Here is a 21,430-nt window from a genome sequence, read left to right as displayed (position 1 = left end):
ACACTGTAAGGAGAGTGATCACTTAAGATGAGCTATTACCAGTGGGGGGAAAGGGGGAGGAGGAAAACCTTTAGTAGTGATAATCAAGGTGGGCCATTTCCAGCAGTTGACAGGAATGTCTCAGGAACAGTGGGGAGTGGGGGGGAGAAATAACATGGGGAAAAAGTTTTACTTTGTGTAATGACCCATCCCCTCCCAGTCTCTATTCAAGCCTAAGTTAATTGTATCCAGTTTGCAAATTAATTCCAATTCAGCAGTCTCTTGTTGGAGTCTGTTCTTGAAGTTTTTTTGTTGAAGAATAGCCACTCTTAGGTCTGTAATCAAGTGACAACAATCCATCAGTGATCTTCCTGAAAACACCATCCTGGCCACTATGGATGTAGAAGCCTCTACACCAACATTCCACACAAAGATGGACTACAAGCCGTCAGGAACAGTATCCCCGATACTGTCACGGCTAACCTGGTGGCTGAACTTTGTGACTTTGTCCTCACCCATAACTATTTCACATTTCAGAGTAGCAGCCTTGTTAGTCTGTATTCGCAAAAAGAAAAGGAGTACTTGTGGCACCTTAGAGACTAATGAATTTATTTGAGCATAAGCTTTCGTGAGCTACAGCTCACTTCATCGGATGCATTTTCACCGAATGCAGCCGATGAAGTGAGCTGTAGCTCACGAAAGCTTATGCTCAAATAAATTTGTTAGTCTCTAAGGTGCCACAAGTACTCCTTTTCTTATTTCACATTTGGGGACAATGTATACCTTTTCTTTTAGAGAGAAGACAAGCTGTCACAAACCCCAGGGAGCATCTGTGAGACTGAGAATGGCTCATTAGAATTTTCAAAAGATGGCACTGAATGTTCTGTTAATTGAGACCTCACTTGAAATGCGCAGGAGCCTCTGAACTCAGTGTCATGGGATTAGTAGCTGCTTTCCAAATACCTCCATACCCTGCTGCTTGTGCTCTGTCTGTTCCCTGCGACCTCTTCCTGTTGATGATGCAGTGCTGGGGGGAGCTGCTGAAAGTTTTGCTCTGTGTCCTGTGAGAGTCATCTGCTGCTTTAGTTATTCCCTGAATACTCCTTATTCCCCATCTCTTCTTATCATCTCATTTGGATCCATCCAACGGGTCACACAGCATTCCAAGGCTGTATCTTTGAGTTGGATGGCATATTCTCAGTTTCGCTGTGATGCACCAAGAGATTCTTCGGGGTTTGGGCTGTAATAATAGTATTTGTCATTTCACATGGTCCAAGGAAGGAACTTCTGAAATCTTGCTTTTCTGACATGTATTCCCAATATGCTTCACATAACAGGCATTTGAATATAGCTCTTGGGTTAAAAGGCAAGCTTACCTTACAGCCTGTGCCTCCTTGGCAAATTTGCCACCCTGGAAACGTTATTTATAAGTTTGTAATAGAGTAGTGAAAAGGAACATCAGCATTCATGTGCCCTAGTCTGGGTTTAGTACCAATGCTGGGTTGCACACTCAGATCAGGATGTGATATCCAGGTAACACAAGATCTGAAACTTCTTTCTTTAGGAGATAAAGGAAATGCTGGGGCACCAGCAACAACAGGTGAGCATTATTTGAGATTCAGTTCAACTTTAGCCCCCCATACAACAATAAAGAGGAAGCTACTGGAGTTTAAACTCAAGTTGGGGTGAGGGATAGCTCAGTGGTTTGAGCATTGGCCTGCTAAACCTAAGGTTGAGTTCAATGCCTGAGGGGGCCATTTGGGATCTGGGGCAAAAATTGGGGATTGGTCCTGCTTTGAGCAGGGGGTTGGACTAGATGATCTCCTGAGTCCCTTCCAACCCTGATATTCTATGATTCTATGCAGAGTTCACACACACACACACACACACACACACACATTGAGGTATACATTACAAGCCTCTCAGACTGACAGCAGTAAAGCTCCTCTGTGTGGAAGCCAAAACCTTCCCCGGCGGCAATCCAAGACTGGGTAAATCCCCACCCCACCCCAACTAAAAATCTTCATGATCATCATCAGCCTCCACTCCAAATACAAGGTACATTTCTTCAACCTGCCTGTTCTAATATAAATCTGGTTTCAGAGTAGCAGCCGTGTTAGTCTGTATTCTCAAAAAGAAAAGGAGTACTTGTGGCACCTTAGAGACTAACAAATTTATTAGAGCATAAGCTTTCGTGAGCCACAGCTCACTTCATCGGATGCATTTGGTGGAAAAAACAGAGTAGAGATTTATACACACACACACAGAGAACAAGAAATAATGGGTTTATCACACACACTGTAAGGAGAGCGATCACCCATTGGAGTACCATGTACATTAATAAACAACCCACAACACCCCACACACTGCCAAACCACTCCACTGCACATAGTCTCCCCGGGGGAAGGGATAAAAGAGAACAAACCACACATGAGAGATGTCAATCATGTCACATAATGCACTACTGAGTATAAGAATAGAACAGAATAGAATAGGCTTCTGATGTCGTGCACTATGTATCATTGATAACTTCATAGAATCAAAACCTCCTCTGGTCTAAGGGCAGTCTCATGGAACAATTTAACAACAACAAGTAGTTAGAACGGAGACCAATCTGAAGAGTACAACAGTATCAAACCTGCAGTTCTTCACTGTGTAAAGCACTAGGTAGCAAATAAAAACCAGGATGTGAACATCTGTGTTCAACCTTGTGAAATCTTCTCTCAGGATTTAATGATCTAACCACTCTTCTGTCTTGGGGCAGGTATAAACCATACTTTCAGAGGTTTTGCAATGCTTACAATAATTGCATATCCTTCTTGGCCAGATTAATCTTCCACCCTGACATCTGTGGAATGAAGCTCTAGCTGGAAAATAATCTCAACTCTTTGGTATAAAGGAGTTAAATGAAGAATTGCTGACACCAACACTTAAAGGAAAGCAAGTAAAATTAATGGGAAGCTGACCCGTTGGCACCAAAATATTTACTGAGTCACACAGGAGGAACAATGCGACAGGAAGCTTTCTTATCAGAATCTTGAAGTTGGGAAACTGTCCACACAATAATCCAAGGGGAAAACCATTTTACAGCTGGAACGTGGAAACTGGGATGTAAAGGAGATTAGAGTTCCGAGGTGGAGTTTACTTATTGTATTTTCATACAATATGAAAGGCTCCCAGGGCTGAGATGCTAACAGAGCATGAAGATGAGGAGACGAGCAAAGCTGCCATTGCCGAGACCAGCAGCAGCCATGGGGAGGGCTGCCCAGCAAACCCTCCTCGCCGTACTCTGCCTAGCAGCTGTGGTTTGTGAGGCTCAGGAGACCTGCCCAGGTGAGTCACAGACCAAACCTGTTACCTTTTCATAACATGAATCTGACTAGTCCCCAGTTTAAGATGCAGAATTTAGAATGCATAGAATTCCTCATCAGTCAGAATATGAAGTTTAATATTAGCCCTTCTAATTTTCTTCCTTAATTAAATCACTTTTAATCAAGAAACAAGACAGCTCACATATGCACTGTATAACTAATGCCTTTCCATTGCTGTTGGGCTGTTCCATGGCATAATATGAGACAGAACAAAGGGGCTGTGAAACCCCCAGCTACTAGATTGGAGAAGAATGGCATTCACAAGATGAGATGCTTTTTATTATATCAGCCTTGATTTTACTCTTTGGCAGTCCTCAAACAGCAACATTCTCCAGTTAAAGAATAATCTGATTAAATGAAAATCTTGCCATGTTCCATTCTCTACTGATTCTGTCCAGTGAGCTCAGGTACTACAGAGATGGAGATGATATAAGGAATAGAATAGAATAGAATAGACCTAATAAAAGGAACAGAATATGATGCACATGATATAAAGTAGAATAGAACAGATCTGATGCAAGGACTAGAACAGAGTAAGTCTGATATAAGAAGTAAACTAGAATGGGAATAGATACTTCTACCCACAGCTACTTTTGGTTTGCTCCTATGGAGATATTAGTCAAATCTTTGGAATTAATGTGAAAGTCAGAAAATCTCTAAAGTTTATTGAAATTCACACATGCATAATACTCTGGCATTTCTCAAATGTTCCTTTATTTCACACTTCTTAAGAGCTGCTCAAAGACACTTTCCTCCCAGCCTCCTGAACCCTGGTTACCTACCTTTCTTGCAGCAGTACATGGGTGTAGGAAAAAGTCCCTGGGATCATATTAATAAGACAAGGGGAAAGCAATGACAGTGGTTTGTGTTTAACGCAGTAGGTGAGGCTGCTTGGTTACATCCTGTGTAGCTTTCTTGATTTCCTCTCCCCAGATGTCGGGGTACAATCCTGTTTCCAATGAAGCCAATGACAAAACTCCCACTGACTTCACATTTACTAGCTTTGAATCTTCTCTTGTTGCTTGCAGTCCCCACTGCTCTCATCTATCCAGATCACATGGCAGTGTGATTAGTTTTCACCCAGACCCTATCTAATCCACCAGTTTTAGTGTCACTTGAAAATTCTTTTTGAGGTTCTCCAGTGTCTGCCATCCGGTCTCTTCTTGTGGTTAATTTAATATATGCAAATTCATGAAAGTTTTAAATAGTCTTTTCCTTCCTCAAATTGAGGCTGTGGTTTTTGTATTTAAAAAAAGAAAAGAAGAAGCTAGCTTGTGGAGATTCTCATTTGCAGGATTTATTTCTCTCAGGGATCTGCAGAATGGTTCAGTCCTATGGATCTTCTCACATGTCATTTCTTTCTCCAGATGTGAAAATAGTGGGTCTCAGCGGTTCAGAGAAGCTCGCTGTTCTCCAGGGCTGCCCTGGGATTCCTGGTGCCATGGGGCCCAAAGGTGACCCTGGACGTGCAGGAATGAGAGGTATGTGTCCAGGGGCTGAGGGAGACTCTGGCTTGGATGGCAGAAAAGTGAATGACTGATGTTAAAATAGTTCAGCCCGTGGAGATCCTCATGAGTCCCCGACATGAGGAAAAGGTGCCTCAAACAGGCTGGTCGCTATGCTAGTCTATAACTCCACATGGAGGGGCCAGAACTAACAAGCTGGCTCTGAAACATAGTCAATTTCTTTTTCCTCTGACCAGAACAATGGTAGCCTGTGGGCTGCTGTGGAAGGGAGGCCAGCTGTGTATCTTTGATGGCCACCACCTTGGCCAGCACACCAGGGATCTCCAGAGTATGAGCCGGTAGAGCAGGATCCAAAGGGCCAAGTGCTGCTATCTGTTGCTGTAACAGACTGACATCCTCCCTCACCGCTGGTTACAGATCTATTTGCCAGGACTCACATATACCAATAAACGATTTGACCATACAGAGCAGTGGTCTCAAACTTTAGCAACCCGAGGACCCCATTTTGATTTAAAATTTTTCACGGACCCCCCCAAGCCCCCTGCTCAGCCCCAGGCCCCATCCCCACTCCTCCCCTTCCCCCAAGGCCCCACCCCATCTCTTCCCTCCCCCACTCCAGCCCTGCCCCTCCTCTTCCCCGCCTCTTTACGCCCCCTCCCCTGAGCACACCCCATCCCCAATCCTCCCAACACCTCCTGTATGGAGTGCAGAAGGCTCTGGAAGGGAGGGAAAGAAGTTGAGGGAGGGAGCGGGAGGAGTTGATCAGCAGGACCGATGGACCCCCCTAGAGTACCCTCACGGACCCCAGTTTGAGAAACGCTAATACAGAGAGATTTGTTAAAACTAAGAGCTAGCTGTTATCTGAGTTACACCCATGACGATGGCTTAGTGGAAGCAGGGTCTGATGCATTCTCTGGGATGGATACCCCAACCGGCCACTGATGTGATGTGAAAATCCAACAGAAGGATCCTCTCTCTGGACTCTAAGTTGCAGCCTCATGACTCAAATCAGAAATGGCAGATGTGGGGATTCAGTTCACTTCTAGCTGGTATGTTTGAATTGGTCAGGGTTTGCGCTGTCAAATATTTACCCTCTTGTGTTTGTAGGGGAACGGGGAGCTCCAGGGATCCCTGGAAAGATGGGACCAGCAGGGGAGAAAGGTAAAGGAAGAAAGAGCTAGTCACTTTGATTCCATCACAGTAACAGCTTTAGAACATGCTTGTCTTCAGGTTACATTTGGGAAAACTTTTACCCCAGTAGAACCTCAGTTCTGAGCCCCCCCCATTGAAATTGTTGCACTTCAGATAAATCTTTCCACTGTTTAACCTCCTTGGACTGAAAGATGATTGATCAATTCAAATAATCTCACTGCAAAGCTGTGGCCCTTCTGTACTTTAATGACATGCAGGGATGGCTACAGTGCAGCCGGGGGCGTGATTTGCAGTTCATGTTGCTGTACCCATATTAGCTTTAATCTAGCTAGCTTGCTAGCAACAGAAGTGAACACATGGTAGCACGGTCTAAGCTACAAATGTGGGTAGCCAGAGCGGTCAGGCAAACTTGTGCAGCATATGCTGAATCTTGTGCCACTGCATCCTCACGTCTATTGTCAGCAAGCGGCTAAGTGAAATCTAGCATGAGTATGTCTACATGAGCTGCAAATCACAGCAGTGTAGACATACCCACAGTGACAGGCATGTAAGGTGCAATAGGTCTGTAGTGCCTGCTGGTTCACAAAAGACTGCAGGTACTTACAAATATTTCTTAGCACTTACAGGAATTCATGCTCAGCTAATTCAATACTGTGCATGAGGGAGACGGTAATTGAGGCTTGTTACAGATACCATTTCACCCTCATCTTTCTTTGCAACCACCTACTGCATCTAGAACTTGCTCTGGGTTTTGAAGAAACATGAGGTACAATTTTCAAAAGCACCTAAGGAGTAGAACCGATTGGAATATTTTCACCAAAATGAAGTTTTAGTAACAGGCCATGACTCTCTAGAGAGCAAGACTCTCAGAGGTTGGTGATCAGCACACTGGCCTGTGATGTGGAACAGAGCTCAGATTATTATTATTTCTCACTTATTACTTAAATCATTAAGATTATTTCCCAGAGCCCCCCATGTGCCCTCTCCCAACAGGCTATAAAAACCTCCAGGCCCTGGGGAGAGGATGGCTTCAGCTGCTGGGCTGGTGGTGCGGGGAGCTCAGGACTTCTGCCCTGAGGGGTGGCAGGGCTCTGGGCTTCAGCTGAGGGGACGGGGGTGGTCTCAGAGCTTAGCCCCACGGGGGTGGGGGGCACAGGGGCTCGGGGCTTCAGCCCCATGAGGTGCACAGGGGCCCAGAAATATTTACCAGAGCAGAGCTCTGAACAGCTCCGGGTGAATTTAAATCCTGATGTAGGGGAGCCAGGATCAAGTCTCTCCTCTGGCTGATTCAGAGCAGAATTTTTCATCCCGGATCATCCTGTCTCAAGAAGAACAGGGACTTGAACTCCCTTCTCCCACATCCCAGTGTCTTAACCACCAGGCTATAAAGTGTGAGAGAGAGTCTCTCTTGTCAGAAGTAACCAGAGAGCCCTGTACCCAAAAAACCTTCTCGAATAGAAGAGCCCAGGTTTCGATTGGAACATGGACAACTCAACACAATTTTATTTTCCACAAAAAAGCTTCAAAAGGTTTTGTTTTCATGCCAGTGTGGAATGAAAACAAAATTCCAAACCTCCAAAGTTGCCGCGAAATGGAATTGTCATGCTCCGGACAGCTCTGCTTTTTAATGGGCCTTAGGCTTGTAAGTTTCGTATGTGCTTTTGAAAATGTTACCCATTGCATCTGGCTGCCTGAAGTCTCTGAACAGTCAGACAGGAGCAATTCTGCACCAAGCTACTTTCATCTTGTTTACCCAAATCAATTAAATTTTTACAAATGGAGAATAAAGCCCCAAATATTAACTTTTTTTTAAAAAAAGCGTCTATGTACTTCACACGCTTCTAAATGTAATGCTCCTCTTCTGCCCTCTTTTTCTGTATTGTACCATTGATGCCAAATTCATGCAGCACTGGAGATGTTGGAAGGGCATTAACAATGAGGAGTCCAATGGCACCTTAAAGATTAACAGATCTATTTGGGCATAAGCTTTCGTGGGAAAAAAAAACCCACTTCTTCAGATGCATGGCATTAGTGTATTTTCCTGCAGCAAGACAGGCTGACACCCCATGAGTTCTGAGGTTACAGTGTGATCTCCAACTCTTGCAAGGATTTGAACCTGTGCTCCGTTTTAGGAGAGAAAGGAGAGTCCGGAGAACCAGAAACAACAGGTAAGAACCTCAGCACTCTCCCATATGGCAAAAGAATGATTTAACTGACAGTAGCAGCTGTGCCAGCCATGGGATAAATTCTGTTTATCAGGCACCTCTGAGCTGCAGTCTGTCTCTGATCCACCTCCCTCAGGAGGATGGTTAACCTCTCAAATAGCCGCCATTTCAAAACAAAACAACCTATTACCAAAACACTTCCTTCTCCCTCTTCAGTGTAGGAACTATTGCTCCCACACCGCCTCCCCTACCCAAGGCACAGAACGAGTAGTATTGAGTCTTATTTCAGAAAGACCCACTAACTCATAATATTATTTAAGGTGGCCGGAGCAGTCCCTGATGCCCTCGTGAAAGCTGCCTGTGTGGGAGTGCCAGCCCGTTCCCACTGATGGGTGGCAGGATACAAGGTGCAGAGCCAGGGCCCTAACCCCACTCTTCTCCACGCTTTTTGTGGACACTGTTGGCATTAGCTTTGAGCAGCCCTTTTGCTCAGGGAACAGGGGGGCAGAGACAGGGCTTAGGAGTAGGGCATGAAGGTCCAGGTGCCTTCCCCTGCCCTTATGCACCTGCCAGGGCCAGGCACAGCCTCTCCCTAGTGAAAAAAGATGAAATAAATCCGCAGTCTAAACTCTGCTGAGTTAACCCCCTGGTGACTGTGTCTCACAGGTCCCCCTCTGTGCCCAATCCACACAGGATAGGAGTGGGGGTCTAGTGTCAGGGGCCTTAACCATTTAGCTCAAAGCATAGCAGTGCCTGCTTTTAGTTCTGGGAGGCCCCAGTATATCAGTCAAGATCACATTGACTCCTCACCCACCCCTTGCACTATCAAATCCAGTCCCGTGCTTTCAATCAATACATGGTTAATTTTCCATTTTGTCTAGGACCCAGAAACTGCAAGGAGCTGTTAGCCAAAGGGAGAACGCTGAGCGGCTGGTACGCCATCTACCCAGGAGTTGCTGATGATACCATCACTGTCTTCTGTGACATGGATACAGACGGCGGAGGCTGGACTGTAAGTGAGAGGGAGTGTGCAGGGGACGAGGATGTTATAGAGAACACATTTGATTTTAATCAGAGGCGTGAGGATTGCCACTTGCTGGCAGCTGTAAATCTGTCCTAAATTGAGGAAATGTTGAGACAGAGCTGAAATAATTCATCCAGTTATGCCCCAAATATGTCATCACAGATTTCATATCCAGGCCAGCCCATCAGTTCAAAGAGGAGAAACTGGGTTTGTGGAAACCTGGAAGTTTCTGTATTTGTTAGGTTTTGGTTTATTCACATTTGCTTTTTAGGTCTTGTCTAGCCTGGAAGACTCTACAGGTGACTTCAGGGTGTAATAATCTACCCAGTGCATGTGACCATGTCTCCCTCTAGCGGCTGGGAGGGCTACACCTGGCTTCCTTTATCTGCTGACTCAGCTTCCTTCGGAGCTGGTCGTTCCTTACATCAGCCCAGGAGGTGTGGCACTCCCAAGGTATGTTTACACTGTAGTTGGGAACGAGGTTCCCAACACACTAAAACTAGCAGTGTGGACATAGCGGCTCAGGTGGCAGCTTGGACCCCCCAAGGTCTGAGCTCGGATGGCTAGCTTGAGTCGTCCCTGGAGCCATGCAGACATGCCCCAAAGATTAAGCACGTTGCCTTCACAGCATTCTCAGCACCTGACAGTCTGGCCAAGGCGTGAAAGACCTTTATGTGATAGCAAAAGACTGCATGGTCGTAACTCCGTTGTATCCCAACTACTGAAGAGTTTTTACGTTCTTCAAGCCACAGAATGGAAGAGAGATGGGGCATGGAGCAGAGAGGTTACCAGCTAAGAGGGGGTTTGCAACACTTCCTAGGCTGAAGAGTTAGCTCCATCAGTCTAACGTGTAGTTAAAAGAAGCAGATAGAAATGGATTTGTCCAGATAAATGAGCTGATGGGAGCCAGAGTCACTCTGTGAACTTGGCCAGGTCACATCCCATCTCTGAGCCTAGTGGTGCCCATTTTTATAGAGCAGGACTGATCTATTGCAGGGAGATATATTGGAAAGCATTACGTGAATGAGAAGTATAGTGGGTTCATGTGCAGGTATGAAGTAATGGTATGTCAGGCAGCTGCTTTATGATGGATAGAAACCATGGTGCAGTCTTCCACCTCTCACCCTCTCATTTCCTTGCAGGTTTTCCAGAGACGCGCAGATGGTTCAGTGGATTTTTTCCGTGACTGGGATTCATACAAGAAGGGTTTTGGGAACCAGCTGACGGAATTCTGGCTGGGGAATGACAATATCCACCTGTTAACATCCCTTGGTAACACAATCATTGATAAATTCTTTTCTGGTTTTTGTTCTCTGCCAAACCATCTCCTTGGAGACAGGATACATAAAAGCAGCAAAGAGTTTTGTGGCACCATATAGACTAACAGATGTATTGGAGCATAAGCTTTCGTGGGTGAATACCCACTTGGTCAGATGCATGTGGTGGAAATTTCCAAAGGTGGGTATAAATATGCAAGCAAGAATCAGGCTAGGGATAACGAGGTTAGTTCAATCAGGGAGGCTGAGGCCCTCTTCTAGCAGTTGAGGTGTGAACACCAAGGGAGGAGAAACTGCTTTTGTCGTTGGCTAACCATTCACAGTCTGTGTTTAATCCTGAGCTGATGGTGTCCAATTCGCAAATGAACTGAAGCTCAGCAGTTTCTCATTGAAGTCTGGTCCTGAAGGTTTTTTTGTTGCAGGATGGCTACCTTTACATCTGCTATTGTGTGTCCAGCAAGATTGAAGTGTTCCCCTACAGGTTTTTGTATATTGCCATTCCTAATATTTGATTTGTGTACATTTATCCTTTTTCGTAGGGACTGTCCAGTTTGACCGATGTACATAGCAGAGGGGCATTGCTGGCACAGGATGGCGTATATTACATTGGTGGACGTGCAGGTGAATGAACCGGTGATGGTGATGGTGTGGCCGATCTGGTTAGTTTCTGTGATGGTGTCGCTGGTGTAGATATGTGGGCAGAGTTGGCATCGAGGTTTGTTGCATGGATTGATTTCTGAATTAGAGTTACTACGGTGCGGTGTGTCGTTGCTGGTGAGAATATGTTTCAGGTTGGCAGGTTGTCTGTGGGCAGGGACTGGCCTGCCTCCCAAGGCCTGTGAAAGTGAGGGATCGTTGTCCAGGATGGGTTGTAGATCACTGATGATGCATTGGAGAGGTTTTAGCTGAGGACTGTATGTGATGGCCAGTGGAGTTCTGTTGGTTTCTTTCTTGGGCTTGTCTGGCAGCAGGAGGCTTCTGGGTACACATCTGGCTCTGTTGATCTGTTTCCTTATTTCCTCGTGTGGGTATCTAGTTTTGAGAATGTTTGGTGAAGATCTTGTAGGTGCTGGTTTCTGTCTGAGGAGTTGGAGCAAATGTGGTTGTACCTCAGCGCTTGGCTGTAGACAATGGATCGTGTGGTGTGTCCAGGATGGAAGCTGGAGGCATGAAGGTAGGCATAGCGGTTGGTGGGTTTTCGGTATAGGGTGGTGTTAACATGACCGCACGAGGAAATAAGGAAACAGATCAACAGAGCTAGATGTGTACCCAGAAGCCTCCTGCTGCAAGACAAGCCCAAGAAAGAAAACAACAGAACTATACAACCCATTCTGGACAATGATCCCTCACTTTCACAGGCCTTGGGAGGCAGGCCAGTCCTTGCTCACAGACAACCCGGCAGCCTGAAGCATATTCTCACCAGCAACGATACCCCGCACCGTAGTAACTCTAACTCAGGAACCAATCCATGCAACAAACCTTGATGCCAATTCTGCCCACATATCTACACCAGCGACACCATCACAGGACCTAATCAGATCAGCCACACCATCACCAGTTCATTCACCTGCACATCCACCAATGTAATATATGCCATCATGTGCCAGCAATGTCCCTCTGCTATGTACATCGGCCAAAATGGACAGTCCCTACATAAAAGGATAAATGGACACAAATCAGATATTAGGAATGGCAATATACAAAAACCTGTAGGGGAACACCTCAACCTCCCTGGACACAACAATAGCAGATGTAAAGGTAGCCATCCTGCAACAAAAAAAACTTCAGGACCAGACTTCAATGAGAAACTGCTGAGCTTCAGTTCATTTGCAAATTTGACACCATCAGCTCAGAATTAAACACAGACTGTGAATGGCTCACCAACAACAAAAGCAGCTTCTCCTCCCTTTGTATTCACACCTCATCTGCTGGAAGAGGGCCTCAGCCTCCCTGCTTGAACTAACCTCGTTATCCCTAGCCTGATTCTTGCTTGCATATTTATACCTGCCTCTGGAAATTTCCACTACATGCATCTGACCAAGTGGGTGTTCACCCACGAAAGCTTATGCTCCAATACGTCTGTTAGTCTATAAGGTGCCACAGCAGGTGCCGCTTTTAAAGATCCAGACTAACATGGCTATCCCTCTGATACAGGACACATAAAGTGATTCATCTGCTTGTATTCCTGGGGTTGGACAGACATGTCTCAATCCCTCCTTACAAAGATCAGGCAGAATGTTCATGGAATGTGAGTGACATTTTTGTTTCCATTTTGTCTCTAGAAACTTGTGAACTTCGTGTCGATCTGAGTGACGTGGAAAACAATAAATCCTTTGCCCACTATGAGACCTTCAGCATTTCAGGACTATCTGACAAATACAGACTGAACCTAGGAAAATTTCTTACAGGCACTGCAGGTAAGTTTGGAGCCCATTCTGCACCTTCTGTACAAGGGAGGTATCATGAACAACCATCAAAAGCATAGAGTATCTCCGGCAGTTCTACCAACTCAGAGATTACCTGAAAAGGGGAGATGGGAAGAAAGTCCATGTGACATTCCAGTGTAGACCATCAGCATGATGTTTTCACCACACTTGTGAAAAGTGGAATCAGAATTTTAACTGGAGTCGAACTCAGAATTTTTGGTCCTCCAAAGTCTAGAAAGAGGACATATGGTTGGGGGACCTTAATAAAGTGAGGCCCCACTGGGTCTTTTTTCCCCACAGCTAGCCTCCTATTTTTAAATATTGTTTGGGAAGGGAAAGGAGCTATTAGAGACACGCTACATATTAAACAAAAGGAACCATAGCTGTATAGCCAAAGCGTGGAATAGAGAATCCCTGTGACTTGATTAATAGTCAAATTCAGGGTACCAGGACATCTCTCAGAGCCTGAAAATGCTTTGTACACACACAACCATGTTCTTGCTTCTGATGTTTTAACAGGTGATTCCTTGTCTGGCCATAAAAATATGACGTTTACAACCAAAGACGATGACAATGATATGCATTCGGCGAACTGTGCTCTGCTGTACAAGGGAGGCTGGTGGTATAACAAGTGTCACGGTTCCAATCTGAATGGTCTGTACCTGCTGGGGCTCCACAAGAGCTACGCAGATAGTGTCATCTGGGCAACAGGCAAAGGGGCTCACTACTCCTACAAAGTTTCAGAGATGAAGTTCAGGCCGATTTAGCACAATGAAAGTGCAGCGGGAGGTCACTCTCCCGCAATGTATGGGAATGGACCCTCCCGGGTAGTTAGATGCCTAAAGCCCATTGATTTCCATGGAAGTTAGGTGCCTAAAGGATCTGGGCCTTAGAGCCTGATCTGAAGCCCAGTGAAGTCAATGGGAGTCTTTTCATTGACATCAGTGTGTGCGGTTGAGGCCCATAGCTGGAAGCACCCAAGCAAACACACTGACTTTTAATACCAACCTTTTCCTTTTCCTGGTCATGTTGAGTTTCATAGATACTAAGGTCAGAAGGGACCATTATGATCATCTAGTCTGACCCCCTGCACAACGCAGGCCACAGAATCTCACCCACGCACCCACTCCAGCAAAAAACCTCTCACCTATGTCTGAGCTATTGAAGTCCTCAAATCGTGGTTTAAAGACTTCAAGGAGCAGAGAATCCTGCAGCAAGTGACCCGTGCCCCATGCTACAGAGGAAGGCAAAAAACCTCCAGGGCCTCTTCCAATCTGCCCTGGAGGAAAATTCCTTCCCGACCCCAAATATGGCGATCAGCTAAACCCTGAGCATATGGGCAAGATTCACCAGTCAGATACCCAGGAAAGAATTTTCTGTAGCAACTCAGATCCCACCCCATCTAATATCCCATCACAGGCCTTTGGGCCTATTTACCATGAATATTTAAAGATCAATTAATTACCAAAATCATGTTATCCTATCATACCATCTCCTCCATAAACTTATCGAGTTTAATCTTAAAGCCAGATAGGTCTTTTGCCCCCACTGCTTCACTTGGAAGGCTATTCCAAACATTCACTCCTCTGATGGTTAGAAACCTTCGTCTAATTTCAAGTCTAAACTTCCCAATGACCAGTTTATATCCATTTGTTCTTGTGTCCACATTGGTACTGAGCTTAAATAATTCCTCTCCCTCTCCAGTATTTATCCTTCTGATATATTTATAGAGAGCAATCATATCTCCCCTCAACCTTCTTTTAGTTAGGCTAAACAAGCCAAGGTCCTTGAGTCTCCTTTCACAAGGCAGGTTTTCCATTCCTCGGATCATCCTAGTAGCCCTTCTCTGTACCTGTTCCAGTTTGAATTCATCCTTCTTAAACATAGCAGACCAGAACTGCACACACTATTCCAGGTGAGGTCTCACCAGTGCCTTATATAACAGTACTAACACCTCCTTATCTCTACTGGAAATACCTCACCTGATGCATCCCAAGACCTCATTAGCTTTTTTCACGGCCATATCACATTGGCGGCTCATAGTCATCCTATGATCAACCAATACTCCAAGATCCTTCTCCTCCTCCGTTACTTCTAATTGATGCATCCCTAGCTTATAACTAAAATTCTTGTTATTAATCCCTAAATGCATAACCTTACATTTCTCACGATTAAATTTCATCTTATTACTATTACTCCAGTTTACAAAGTCATCCAAATCTTCTTATATGATTTCCCAATCCTTCTCTAAATTGGCAATACCTCCCAGCTTTGTATCATCCACAAACTTTATGAGCACACTCCCATTTTTTGTGCCAAGGTCAGTAATAAAAAGTTTAAATAAGATTGGTCCCAAAACTGATCCCTGAGGAACTCCACTGGTAACCTCCCTCCAGCTTGACAGTTCACCTTTCAGTAGGACCCGCTGTTAACCAATTCCTTATCCACCTTTCAATTTTCATATTGATCCCCATCTTTTCCAATTTAACTAATAATTCCCTATGTGGCACAGTATCAAATGCCTTACTGAAATCTAGGTAAATTAGATCCACTGTGTTTCCTTTGTCTAAAAAATCTGTTACTTTCTCAAAGAAGGAGATCAGGTTGGTTTGGCACAATCTACCTTTTGTAAAACCATGTTGTCAGGAGCTCTCTGTTCAAATGTGAATGCCCAGCCCATTCCATTCTACTTCTGTTAGAACCAAGGCAGAGCCAGCGCTGCCGGCACAAATGAGCGAGATCATGACAAAAAGGCAGGGCAGCAGCCGAGCTCTGAGCTGCTGCTGCTGCGCATTTGTCACAATTATTGAGCCACATCCTGACGTCCCTTTTTTCATTCCTGCTAAATTAAAGGAAAATCACTCTGACTTCAGTGACAGTTTTGCCATAGTAAGCGCTGAGTGAAAGTTTTAAGATTTGGCACTTGGTGATGAAATTCATTATTGCATCAGAGCTCATAGCATGATGATGCATCTGCTGTTAATTGCAGAAGATCAAAAATTTTTAATCAGTTTTTTTTTATGATCATGAGCCTAGAGAAAGCAAGATATTTTCCCCATGCTAATTTGCATTTACACCAAAGATATTTACACCGTTTACCATTTACACGAAGGATATTAAGCTCTCCCCACTTCCCAACAAAGACTGAACCCCTGGAGTGAAATCCAGGCACCAATGAAGTCCATGGAGGTTTTGCCATTGATTTCAGTGGGGCCAGGATGGCACCCAGGGCTTTAGAATGAAGTCTTAAATTACTAAGACCCCTTTATCTCTACAGTAGTGCTATGCTATTCTATGAAGCATAATCCTCACTGGTTAAAAGAAAACTGCATATGTCACAATAAATTAATAAAGTACGTTTAACCAGGCATGTAAAGTACATTTTGTGTGGCGTGATTACATCTTTTCCCTTGCTCTAGTTTTCTTACTGGCTTATGCACCATGGCCCTCACAGTCATTTGCGGGGATTATTATATTAATAATATAAAACAAATGAAAATAAATACTGGGTTCTTTTCATCAGAAGATCTCAAAGGGCTTGACAAAGGCAGATGAGAATCATTATCCCTGTTTTACAGACAGAGAAATTGATGTAGTGATAGTTTAGATGATTTGTCCAAATTTATACGTATTGAATCAAAAGGAGTCAAGGATAGACATTGGTTTGTAGCTCTGTGATCCAGCCACTAGCCACAACTGTCTGCCTCACAAAGGTTGCACTCTGTGCTCAAGATCTGAAGAGCAGAAGAAATTCTCAGGAAAGTAGCTGCACTTTATTGACTATACTATAGGGCTGTCAATTAATCGCAGTTAACTCATGCAATTAACTCAAAAACATTCATCATGATTTAAAAAATTAATCGCGATTCATCACAGTTTTAATCACACTGTTAAACAATAGAATACCAATTGAAATTTATTAAATATTTTTGGATGTTTTTCTACATTTTCAAATATATTGATTTCAATTACAACACAGAATACGAAGTGTACACTGCTCACTTTATATTATCATTTTTATTACAAATATTTGCACTGTAAAAAGGATAAATAAAAGAAATAGTATTTTTCAATTCACCTCATACTGTAGTGCAAGCTCTTTATCATGAAAGTGCAACCTATAAATGTAGATTTTTTTTGTTACATAACTGCACTCAAAAACAAAACAATATAAAACTTCAGAGCCTACAAGCCCACCCAGTCCTACTTCTTGTTCAGCCAATCGCTCAGACAAACAAGTTTGTTTACATTTATGGGAGATAATGCTGCCCGTTTCTTATTTACAGTGTCACCGGAAAGTGAGAACAGGTGTTCACATGGCACTTTTGTAACTGGCATTGCAAGGTATTTACATACCAGATATGCTAAACATTCATATGCCCCTTCATGCTTCAGCCACCATTCCAGAGGACATGCTTCCATGCTGATGACACTCATTAAAAAAATAATGTATTAATTAAATTTTGACTGAGCTCCTTGGGGGAAGAATAGTATGTCCCCTGCTCTGTTTTACCTGCATTCTGCCATATATTTCATGTTACAGCAGTCTTGGATGATGACCCAGCACTTGTTGTTCATTTTAAGAACACTTTCACTACAGATTTGACAAAACACAAAGAAGGTACCAATGTGAGATTTCGAAAGAAAACTACAGCACTCGACCCAAGATTTAAGAATCTGAAGTGCCTTCCAGAATATGAGAGTGACGAGGTGTGGAACATGCTTTCAGAAGTCTTAAAACAGCAACATTCTGATGCAGAAACTACAGAACCTGAACCATCAAAAAAGAAAATCAACCTTCTGCTGGTGGCATCTGACTCAGATAATTAAAATGAGCATGCATCGGTCCACTCTGCTTTGGATCATTATCGAGCAGAACCCCTCATCAGCATGGATGCATGTCATCTGGAATGATGTTTGAAGCATGAAGGGACATATGAATCTTTAGCGCATCTAGCACATAAATATCTTGTGATGCCAGCTACAACAATGCCATGCAAACTCCTGTTCTCGCTTTCAGGTGACATAGTAAACTAGAAGTGGGCGGGCAGCATTATCTCCTGTGAATGTAAACAAACTTGTTTGTCTGAGTGATTGGCTGAACAAGAAATAGAACTGAGTGGACTTGTAGGCTCTAAAGCAGTGGTTCTCAAACTTTTTTTCATGGACCCCTTGAAAATTAGTGAAGGTCTTGGTGGACCACTTAATGATCTTTCCAAATGTTGTTTGTACTGTTAACTAACTATTGTAAAGTGCTTTGGATGAAAGTGCTATATAAAAAAAAACTTGAATAATAATAAATGTTTTTTGATCTACAAATAAAAGCACACAACTCATATGTTAATATCAGTAGTCTTACCTTTCTAATGCGATGGATGTGCCCTCTCTCCCCTGCCATGGCAGCCCTCGAGCTGGGGCTGGGAAGGAGGGGGTCTCTCCCCCGCCACAGCAGCCACAGAGCAGAGGCTGGGAAGGAGGGCCATCTCTTCCCAGCAGCCACAGCCCTGGAGCTGGGGAAAGTCGCCTCTTTCTCTGGCAGCCGCAACCCTGCACATCCTAAATTTTCCCCACCCCCTCTTCTCACCCCACTGCCCCTTCCCACTTACCCCCTATTCCTAAGGCCACCACCTCACTTTACATGTGCGTCTTCTCCAGGGTCCAAGCACCTAATTAGTGGAGCCACACCTGCGCAGCTCCACTAATTAGGTGGGTGGCCTTTCATTTTCTCGTGTGCAGCTACCCAAGCTCACACCTTAGAGGGAACTATCCACAGACCACCTGAATGGAGCTTGCGGACCACTGGTGGTCCACAGACCACAGTTTGAGAACCTCTGCTCTAAAGTTTTACATTGTTTTATTTTTGAATGCGGTTATTTTTTGTACATAATTCTACAGTTGTAAGTTCAACTTTAATGATTAAGAGATTGTACTTGTATGAGGTGAACTGAAAAATACTTTTGTTTTTTAACAGCACAAATATTTGTAATCAAAAATAAAGCGAGCACTGTACTCTTTGTGTTTTGTTTTGTAATTTAAATCAATACATTTGAAAATGTAGAAAACACCCAAAAATATTTAAATAAATGGTATTCTATTATTAACAGTGCAATTAATCACACCATTAATTGCAGTTAATTTTTTTAATCTTGCGATTAATCGCGATTAATTTTTTAATCACTTGACAGCCCTACTTTAATAATGAAAAAGAACTACAAATATTATGCTGACAGGCATTGTTTATGGAAGATTATGTAAGGTTGTGAGTAGACGTCAACATACAGGAGGAAGCGGTGATATGGAAAGGTAACCGCGATTGTATCTTTTGTCCACTCTGTATTATGGGCTTTGTTCTTTGTTTTGTTAATCTCTGGCACATTTGAGAATCATTGACACATTCCATGCAGTGCCTGGGCAAGCAAAGTGAGCTCCGCACCACCTTCTGTTAAAAAGCGGAAACTCTTCAAAAAATAAGGAAATTAAGAAATGAGAAAAAAAAATGTTCACAGACATTTATTGCATTTAGAAGGGAATTCATTTCTCTTGCTTTAGCTTTCCCTGAATAGCATATTGAATGAGTTTACTCTCAGGAATATTCAGAAAGGGATTGTGAGTGAATATTCACTGAAAACCACTTCATGCTGTATACTTGTGTAACCTACTGGTGAGTGTGTGAAACAGGTCCGTCTCAGTGCCCAACCCACAGAGGATAGGAGTCTGGGGAGCCTTGGCTCATTAGTTCAAGCTATAGCAGCTTCTGCTGTTACCTCTGGAAGTCCCTGTTTCAGTCCCTGCTGTGTTGGCCTGGATTGCAACATTCACACTTGCAGTGGAAGCCTCATTCTCCAAGTTACATTCATGAGATATGTATTTATTTCCTACCTCCCATCTCTCTGCACCAATCAGTTACATATCCCATCGCTATGGTTAAAGTTCCTTAACTATCCACCTTTCCAATCCTCCAGCAGTGGAGAATTGTTCTCCATGTCATTGTGCAGAAGTTCAACAGCCCCGCAGATGAGTTCAGTGCAATAATTTGCCTAGGGACTGGGTGGCGACAATAAAAAAGATCCAATACAGTGAGCCCCGTTGCGCCTTTGAACATTGCAGCCAGACACAGCCATCCTGGCAGCCCCACTGGGACAAGTTTTTTACTTCCTGCTTTTAGGATGAGCAGGCCAGGGGACAACATTATGAATTTCAACAGTGAGTAACACAAATGGTTAATCCCTCCCTCAGTCAGAGCCAACAGCAATCCCTGAGATTCTCACTTCTTCAGATGCATGGAGTGAAAATTACAGATATATAAATATACTTTTATATATTTATGCCTATATCTGTAATTTTCACTCCATGCATCTGAAGAAATGAGGTTTTTTTACCCACGAAAGCTTATGCCTAAATAAATCTGTTAGTCTTTAAGGTGCCACCAGACTCCTTGCTCTTTTTGTGGATACAGACTAACACGGTTGATACTTGGCACCCTGAGATTCTCAGGATTCTAGCCCCTCACAGCCTCAGTCCAATAAACGAGGAGACAATGATTCAACCAGAAAGCCCCTCAGCCTCTTTAAGTGCATCTTCTCTTTGGCCATTGTGACCTTTGACTAGACTATCCCCATTTGCCCTTTCACTAATTTCCCTTGAGAGTCCATCCCTTCCAATTTATTTGGCATTACCTTCACACTGCTGTTCATCAGGCAGTTAGCATGCTCGGGTAACAAGCCTAAGAGAGCCTTTAATGATCCATTTTGTATGGAAAACCCAATAGGTAGTATGACCCAAGAACTCCCTAATGCCAACTGGCAAGGGCATTACAAAAATATCTTGATTCTAGTATGTTCATTCTGGTATGCCAGAGAATGGCATGTGAGGTCTTCAAGGAAAGCCAGAATCACACTGGTCATTAATATCATTGTGAAAGGTATGTGCAGATACTATGTAAGGAGTTAGGTATATATACTGAAAATATGCTTTTTAAAGTCTGTATCAAGGCATTAGTCACTAGCAGAGGTGGAGAACAGATTTTCTTCCAGACAGAAGGTAAGTAATGTATGTCTCTGTTGGGATATAAATTGAGTATTGTATACTAAGACAATGGATGCCTATTTACATACAAAGTCAGATCTTAATGAAGAGATGTGAAGTCAACAGGAATGCACCACACAGGAAAAACAAGCCATGGATGGTTACCCTGTCTCTGAGGACAAGTCAATGAACTTTGAGGAAGAGAAGACACCCCCTCATCTTGCATCTGGGACGTAGAGGACAGTTCATTTACATTCATGAAAATAGGATCTCAGCCAACATTCGCTGAAAATGCTGCAAATACTTTGGGTGAAATAAAACTTCTGTAGACAGTAAACTATCCTAGTAGTTAAATTTAGTCTCTAGAAAGGTTTCAGAGTAGCAGCCGTGTTAGTCTGTATTCGCAAAAAGAAAAGGAGTACCCGTGGCACCTTAGAGACTAACAAATTTATTAGAGCATAAGCTTTCGTGAGCTACAGCTCACTTCATCGGATGCATTTGGTGGAAAAAGCAGAGGAGAGATTTATATATATACACACACACAC

General features: G+C 43.6%; 1 protein-coding gene across 1 annotated transcript; it reads left to right on the top strand.

The window, feature by feature from the left end:
• Positions 1-2,261: 2,261 nt before the first annotated feature.
• On the top strand, positions 2,262-13,977 carry LOC119844163 (ficolin-1-like). The gene is made up of 8 exons (XM_038374605.2): positions 2,262-3,312; positions 4,718-4,831; positions 5,924-5,977; positions 8,101-8,136; positions 9,015-9,145; positions 10,300-10,429; positions 12,717-12,851; positions 13,380-13,977. Exons 1-8 carry the CDS (start codon positions 3,180-3,182, stop codon positions 13,625-13,627), a joined length of 981 nt encoding a protein of 326 aa, XP_038230533.1. The 5' UTR covers positions 2,262-3,179; the 3' UTR covers positions 13,628-13,977.
• The last annotated feature ends 7,453 nt before the right edge of the window (positions 13,978-21,430 follow it).

This window comes from Dermochelys coriacea, chromosome 16, assembly GCF_009764565.3.
Source record: "Dermochelys coriacea isolate rDerCor1 chromosome 16, rDerCor1.pri.v4, whole genome shotgun sequence".
NCBI classification, from domain to species: domain Eukaryota; kingdom Metazoa; phylum Chordata; order Testudines; family Dermochelyidae; genus Dermochelys; species Dermochelys coriacea.
Note: the sequence above shows the minus strand (reverse complement) of the source record. Positions and strands in the feature narration are given on the sequence as shown.

Excerpts from the sequence above, each read along its gene's own strand:
- LOC119844163 (XM_038374605.2), top strand. The coding sequence starts at position 3,180 with ATGAAGATGAGGAGACGAGCAAAGCTGCCATTGCCGAGACCAGCAGCA. Across the intron at positions 3,313-4,717 it reads GGCTCAGGAGACCTGCCCAG|ATGTGAAAATAGTGGGTCTC; the intron begins GTGAGTCACAGA and ends TTCTTTCTCCAG. Across the intron at positions 12,852-13,379 it reads ATTTCTTACAGGCACTGCAG|GTGATTCCTTGTCTGGCCAT; the intron begins GTAAGTTTGGAG and ends ATGTTTTAACAG.